The sequence below is a fragment of the Morone saxatilis genome, unplaced genomic scaffold (assembly GCF_004916995.1).
Source record: "Morone saxatilis isolate NCDOM2014 unplaced genomic scaffold, NCSU_SB_2.0 Contig9, whole genome shotgun sequence".
In the NCBI taxonomy this organism is placed as follows: Eukaryota; Metazoa; Chordata; class Actinopteri; family Moronidae; genus Morone; species Morone saxatilis.
The window spans coordinates 4016676-4024646 of record NW_023340268.1 but is presented as its reverse complement, the minus strand read 5'-3'; the positions used below and the strand labels follow the sequence as shown (position 1 = coordinate 4024646).

The 7971-nt window shown below is 40.6% G+C and overlaps 1 protein-coding gene across 2 annotated transcripts in view; it reads left to right on the top strand.

Moving 5' to 3' along the window:
• The window catches only part of ak2 (adenylate kinase 2), a 12743-nt gene extending 6016 nt beyond the window's left edge, over positions 1 to 6727 (top strand). The window contains exons 5-7 of one of the 2 annotated variants that reach the window (XM_035681821.1): positions 908 to 980; positions 2511 to 2730; positions 6488 to 6727. In XM_035681821.1, the coding sequence (XP_035537714.1) occupies positions 908 to 980; positions 2511 to 2730; positions 6488 to 6495 (301 nt within the window). In that variant the 3' untranslated portion in view covers positions 6496 to 6727. Of the gene's footprint in view, positions 1 to 907; positions 981 to 2510 lie in introns of both variants that reach the window. The other variant, XM_035681820.1, reaches the window with a different exon arrangement.
• The last annotated feature ends 1244 nt before the right edge of the window (positions 6728 to 7971 follow it).

Below are 7971 nucleotides of genomic sequence, written 5' to 3'. Positions count from 1 at the left end.
CAGGTTTGACAAAATGTCACAAATGCACAACTTTATTGCAATAGCAGATGTACGTTACGCAAATTGCAGGGTTAATTGCTCCACCTCAGTGCTTCTGCCTACAACCTGGTTTTGCCCTTTAACCATGCCCTGTTGAATGTATATTGTGCCACAAGTGTAAAAGCCACAACCAACCACAGCCAATGCTTAACCCACAAGTAGTCGCTATGTCAACAAGTGTCCAGTGGCACTTGCTTTGCAAAGATGCTTTAATAGATTTCACTGTTCCCCTTTCTGGTGTGACCTCGCACTGATTCTCTTATGTCAGCTCTACAGGTTGAGGCTAAACGGAGAACTGAAGAGAAAGTTGCAAATCTGATAACAACTTAATTGGCAGTGTGTTGTTGTTGTTGTTTCCTGGTCCATTTCCATCTCTGCCTCCACTGTGCAACAAATCATTATTTATGTAACGGTTTTGAAGCAGTTTAATATAACATGCTGTGCTCTGATTTGAATCTGACCCACACATTGCACAGGCAGACGTGTTTTCCGAGGCCTTTCATCTGAACACGTGTCAGCGCTTCAGAAAATGTGTGTTGTGAAATCTTTTATTGTGTTTGTTATTGCAGCACAGCGTTGGTCCTTTTTTATTAACCGCTGTACATTATCCGTACGCCACACTAAATAGAAGACACTGTTAGTTTGCAAAGGGCCATCTTTCTGTCCACTGGGGTCCTTTTGTGAGGAGGAGGAGGAGGGCAAGTAGGACAAGGGTATCATGTGGGATGTGAAAAGGACAGTTAAGTAGTTAGTGAGTCACCCTGGCTGTCTAACCCTCATCTGTCTCCCCTCCTCCTCTGCTCTCACTCTTGATTTCTTTTCCGTCCTTGTCCTGTCCTCCTTCACCGTCTCCCCTTCATTTCCCCAGACTTATTCATCAGCCAAGTGGCCGCTCCTACCACGAGGAGTTCAACCCCCCTAAAGAGCCCATGAAGGATGACGTAAGTAGTTTCACTATCAACCCACTTCTGGCTAAACTGCCACCTACCTAAAATCACTGCCGGGCTGGAAATTGGTGTCAATTAGCCAAATTCAGACTTAAGTGCTTTGACGCATTCTGAATGTATAAAATGTCATTTATATCTCCTATGCCTATATCTCATTTATTTAAAATATAAATGACATTTACTCCAAATTCAATCCATGGAGACTTTTTCATCCTATTAACTCTGGATACGTCACAAAGGAGTAGACGTACAGGAAGTGACTCAGAGTAAGAGATTAAAAAATCTGAGATGGAGATTGTAGCACCATTGAACTTAATGTTTTGTGTGTTTCCTCCATTTGAGAGGATTTCTGCTTGGTAGCGGCACCCAGTGGAGAGAGACTTGTCCTTTAGGTGGGAGTCTGTGATAGATTTATTGATGGGACTAATGTTTTTGCAATGTGATGATGACAGATCAACATTTCCTTTAGTGTTTTAAAGATTACCCATGCTAATACCAGAAGAAATGACCACATTTGTATTCAATAAAGCACAGCAAAGGTCATATCAGGGTTCCCACGCTTCCTGGAAAACCTGGATATTTAGAGAGTTGTTATCCACCCATGCATAAAATCATAAAGTCATAAAATGACCAAATCCAACCATATCCTGGAAATAAATCTATGTTGTCCTGGAAAATTTGAAATTAGCCCCTCACTTTAATTGCGTACGTAAACCTGGGTTAGAGGAAAACTGTTGTAAACTTTAGTCAAATCTCCAAAGACGGCTGTGGTGAGAAAAATGGAAAGTGAGCTAATGTGGAGTTTCTCATAAACTCTGTCCACCTGTAATAAACCTGTGTCACTTCATTATGAACCTTGCATCATTTAAAATAAATAAATGAAGAGGAATAAAACAGGGAAAATGGGTCAATACTACCCTACTGGTAAATTATATGACCGTTTTACATATGAGCAAGTGTTGAACCCTGAAAAACGTCAGGGGTTTTTCAACTCGGACACTTGTGATACAGAATACACGTCCGATATCAGTGCCCTCTTTTTCACAAATTTGAAACTGTGGAAAATTTTAAGTAAGGTAACATGAGGCCGGTGTGACTGACGGAAGGCAACTAAAAGCCAAATCTTTACGTTTTATAATAACATAGACCTCAAATTGTATTTAATGTTGATGCGTCACATCTAGCCAATACCCAGTCCGATTTATAAGGCTAGGTTTGGAGCTGATACCGATCCGTATATTTGTCAAACCATGTGGCTCATCTACAAACAAAGAACACACGGTACCACACAATCCCCCTGGCTTAGAAAAGAGACTGTTATTTCTGAAGCTTCTGTTTCGACTAACACGAAGACGGCTCTCAGTTCAGGAACAACTAACGCGTGTACGAGAAGGAAAGTGAGATGAGAGCGTTGACCTAATTGTAGACACAAATTGAAACTGCTTGCATTGTTGCACTGTAGTCAGTCCTGCTTTGTCTTTGTCCCTCTTCTTATGTATTTCCTCCCTTATTGTCTGCACTAAGGTGACGGGCGAGCCACTCATCCGTCGCAGTGACGACAATGAGACGACGCTGCGCTCCCGTCTGGACGCCTACCACCGGCAGACCGTCCCTCTGGTGAAGTACTACAGTGCCAGGGGCCTGCACACAGCCATCGACGCCTCCAAGAGCCCAAACGTCGTCTTTGCCTCCATCGTAGCTGCCTTCTCTGCTGCCACGGAAACCCCCGCTCGTGCCACCGCCTGTAAAGACCAAGTGTTCTTCATTTAAAAACCTTTTTCATCCTTCACATATCCCTTCCAACGGCTTCTTTCTTCCCTCAAGGGTGGAGATTATACAAGAGTTGATCAAGTGTCACAGTGGCAACAAAATGTAACTTTGCGAGCTGTAGACATGGAAGATGGAGACCGAATGTGGCAACAGCGATTCCACCGGTGTGATCCCTGTTGTAGAAACAGAAAGGATTTAAAAGTATTTTCCTTATTCCTCGTCACAAAATCAAGTCTGAAAGAGAACAGGCCAATGTAGAACTGATCAATAACCATAAAACAAACTGGTGATTAGCACCAAGCTGCAGCTTCTGCCTTTCACCCATATAGACATTAGATTTAAGGTTCTGACATTTAGCGGAGCAGAATGCCGTGTACGTACCAAGAGATGCTTTTCATCGGGAGGTGTTTAAAAATATTGACATTTGTTGCATATTGTTTGCCCTTCGCTGGACAGGTTTGCTCTTGTTTAATCGATTACTTTGCCCTTTTCTCTTCCTCACTCTGTGATTCTCGTGCACATACAGTAGATCTCCTGTTTTTCCGCTATCAGCTGTATTTCCTCTTCCCTTGCGTCCTTTAAAAGTAGAAATGCTTTAGAAGCATCATACATGTGTTGTCCAACCTGCTGCAGTCATTTTCAGTGGCCTTTAACATTATCAAATGTTACAGCTCAGCTATAAAAAAAAAACCTAAGACAGGGCTGCGGAAACGCCAATTAATGAAATGGAATGTGTTATTTGCTTTGAATTTAATTATTAATTATTATTGAGAAATATGAAAGATTTTAATCATAGTTTCTATCAGAGGTTTTCGAGCTGTGAGGTATGCCTCAGGGAGTTAAAGGGGGGGGCACAGGGTGAGAGACGTGAGGCAAAGACTCATGAGTCATCACTTTGCATGAAAGAGAGGGGCGGGTGCAGGTGTTCTGTAAACAGGAAGTTGGTCATTGTAGTTTGCCTCCATGGTGTGACACACAGCTCAGGCAATGGAAAAAAACTGCCTTTGTGCCTGATTTTTCAGTGTGACGTGCACTTTCTGAGAGTGTCTTTATCCCTCATGTGCAGTGCAAATAAATCTTAAGAAATTCACTTAGAAATCGTAGAAAAAGACGCATAACTCCAGAACTTGCTTGAGAATCATCACAAATTGTCTTCAGTATTCAGGGTTTTGTCTGGGGGGGGGAGCCCACATCGGCCTATTTAAAGCAGATTGTAGAAGAGACCACTTTTGTGTCCGTCCATAAGAGAACCTGTTTCAGCAGCAGGTTTCAGTGCTGCTGATGCTGTGATTACTGTGTCCACTGGAGACTTTTCCCCTACTTCTTACCCGGGACATACTCTCCTTTCTTCATTCATCCATCAGTATAACCTACTGTCTTCTCCTCCTCCTCCTCCGCCCCTCCTCTGCTCAAATACTGCTTTCACTCTCTTGGACTCAGTGGATGACCTTTTGGACCTTTGAGAGACTGTACTGGTTGAAAATTAACATTTGATTGATATAGTTGATTGCTAAATCAAAGTGCACTTTACTGTGAAACAGACTGTACAGTGTTGAGTAGCTAAATTATTCCTGTAGAACTAAATGGTGTGTTGTGTCAGCTCCATGTGGCTCAACACCATCGCCTTTTTTTAGAAGGTTTACAGAGTTTTGGTTGCGACATGCATTTGTCTGTTTCCTCCCGATGATACATGTGATTTCCTGTCTGCCGTTACTGGAATTTTATTAGCCCAAACTATTTCTGAGAAACAGGATTTCTCATAAAACTCTTATCAGTGGGAGTGCTGATTATTGACTTACACCAAATATTTGCATGTAGTGCTGTAATTTCGATAATGTTCGATGATGGATAATAATGGATGTGTAAAGAGGCACTGACACAACATTCCCGAGTTTAGACTATAGTGTAATCTAATATGAAAAATGTAAAAGTGTAGTCTGGATCATTTCCCATTACATTTAAGGCGTCTGTAATCGATATGTATCAAATGACAATGTGAAAAGAGTTGATCGTAATAATGAACCTATAGAGAATTACCACCTGAATCTGCAGCTATCCTCGGCCTTACAGAACTACAGAGTGAGTTTCAGCTCATTGTTCAGCTGTCCGGCTGCAATTTTACTGTTTTGGTTGACTCTCACCTCTCTAGTTGCTGGATTTTTGGCCACAGCAACCTTGTTAAAATCCCACTGTATGCAGCTACTAGATGGTGAACACAGTGGAACATTAGACAGCTAAAGAGCCAGATAATCCCCTTAGGAGTTGGTAGAGAGTTAAAGGAGAGTGAATATTGGACTAATGTCAGGCCTGCAGGTGTTACAGGTGGACTCAAACATGACTCCAGAATGAGTGATAATGCTGCTCCGTAACTTACTTAATAAGCGACTGTTAACAAGTTCACCCCATCCACTGAAAAGGTGATGATGTGTCAGTGCTGCCCTCAAGTGGTCAACAAATTATTGCAGGTTAATTATCAGTGGCATGATCTTAAAAAAAAACACTGCACTGACAGTAAGTAGCAAGTAAAGTTGCTTTAGAAAGAGTGCATGCTGGTCACTTTACAAATTCACATACACAATTTATAAAATGGCTTGTTACAAAAAAAAGTCATTACAAGAATTTTGTATTTGATTGTAGAGCACTGGTTGAAGCTAATGTGAACTTTGTGTTTGGTTTTTAAATTGGGGGGGGAATGTGGTGTGTTTTCACATCTGTGTTTAGAGGCCAGCTGTCAATGAATTGTTCAGATAGTGACAGTGAACAGTTAAAGATGGAGTCTGTGCCCTGATTCTCAGAAGTGAACTGGATCGAGCTGAAGGACGTTGGTCATTGTCGTTCAGAAAAATTCCCTTTTCGGAAATGTTTTGATTTCTAGGCTTTTGTTTCTGCTGCTCCCAGAGGTCTCTTTTTCTTTTTCACCCTCTTTTGTTACACAGGCTTGGGTTTACAGTGTTATGTTGTTGTTTTTGTTCCATAGAAATATTCTTGATTGATACGCACTGGCACAGTGTGGGAGAAAAATACATTCTAGCTGTCTCTTAAATTATCCACAGTAGTAGTGATGTGTTTTTTCTTCCCCCTCCTGTAATAACTGACATATTGGAAATGGCAAACTCGGCCTCTGGACACACATGTGATATCGGGCTTTTGTGGATTTTTGTCCTTGAATCCTCTGTTCCTCCTCTGTTCCTCCTCGACCTATTAGTTTCCTCCCCTTCTCTGTAGTCACCTGGTGTTTGTGTTCAGTGGAAACATCTTGCATGCAGACTGTGTCACCTGCACCTTCCCTTGAATACTGATGTGTTTCTATTCTCTCGGGGTTGTTGTGATGAAAAACAATAACAGATGTTCAGTAGTCCCAGTAGGCAGATTTCAGTCTTTTATTCAGCTCAACCAGACAATTTCATGCTAAATTTCCCTTAATATTCTATCCTGTGCTCAGCTTTGGTTCCTTTTTTATTCATCACTTTGTCGAAACCCGACAGAAAAACTGATTTTTCTTTGTTTACCCCTAAATGAATATGACTTTTGAATTTGCACTTTAAAGTGAATGCTGGCACCCTAATTGCACTCAGAGATGGACAGGACTGTTTTTGTATTTTTCTTTGTCCATTGCTCTTGACAGTTCCAGCATTTAAATGACCAGAAAAGTATTATTAGCCATGGCTTGCTGCATTTTCTCTGCAATTCATCCAAAACTTTTCTTCCCCTCTCTCTCCCTTGTCTTCCAGCTGGTTGAATCCTGAGCTGCTCCATTCCCACCGAGGTGAAGGATTGGAGTTGGCAAAAGATCTCGGGTGGGTGGACAGATGGAGGTGGGGGGGGGGTCCAGGGAATCAGAAAATAGTGGGAATCCTTAAGACTTCATAAGTTAAGGTTTGCGGAGCTGTGGGGCTCGTAGTTGAAATACTTATTGTCATATTCCTCATGTTTCCCCTCCTAATAAATGTTGCGCTTTCCTACAATCATAACATTCTGTGCAAATTGTGTTTTTTTTTTTTTCACCTGACTCTCCCACTTTACAAAACAAACGTTTAAATTAACAATTGTAGATGAATATTAGAGGCTTTACCTTTTTAACATGTTGGCTAATTATGATTAAAGACTGACTGTTTGATCCAGTAAGAGGACTTCTCAATACGCCACATGTTGGATTTGTTTTAGTCCACAACTGACACCGGGATAGATAATGTCAGCTATGTAAGCCTAAGGGCAAGTTTATTTGTATATCCTCTTTGAGCACGGCAACTCAGTACTCTTTAAATAAACCAGGCTCGATTTACCAACACAAACTGCCAAAAAAAACCCGGTTCACCGTGTGTCAGGGGCTTTGTGGTATCTAATTACTTACTATTACTAATTTGCATATGGTGCTTTTTCCATTATAGGGGTATTTTCAGATTCTTTGTGCAAATTATAATGAAGCTGCCAAATGTGTGAAACGTACTTTATGGAAATTTTGAGACAAGTGGGGGCCAATAGCCAATTTTTTGCTAATTCAGCCACATGTGGAAGACCTAAAAATGCATTTAAACATGTAAAAGAAACGCAAGGCAACAGAAAAGGACATGAATATGATTCAAAACAAATAAAATAGGAGATAAAAGAAGGGACATTTACTGTTTGAGTAGATTTAATTTTTTATTTTTTTTTAAATATAAGCATGGATTTTAAGTATCAGGTTCTTCCCATAGTGTCATCTGCGCTGCACAATACATAACATCTAATTAAACCTGCAGCAAAGGACTTTTCAACTTGAGTTTGCCAATTCTGTGGAAAAATCTAAGATCATACACAAAAAGTATTCATATTAGTTCTACAGTTAGCCAGACGTTAGTCCAGTTTTGTTTTACCTCTTCGGGCTTTGAATAATTATTGGATGAAACCATGTGAGAAGTTTACAAAGGCAGGAGTTTAATCTTTAACAACATGTTGTATTTAAACTGATTCTATGTATTTTAGTAACTAAATCTTGTCAAATGTTGTGGACTATGGAGTAGCATTAAATGGAAATGCTCGAGTAAAGTACAAGTGCCGCAAAATTGCGTTTAAAGGACCAGTGTGTAGGATTTAGCGGCATCTAGCTGCGACTAACTGAACACTGCTGGCGTCTGGATTTTAATAACCGGGAAATGAGAACTAGATAAGAAACTGCTCATTCTGATGTAACAAAAACACAACTATATTACACACAAATGAAAACATACCTATGGAT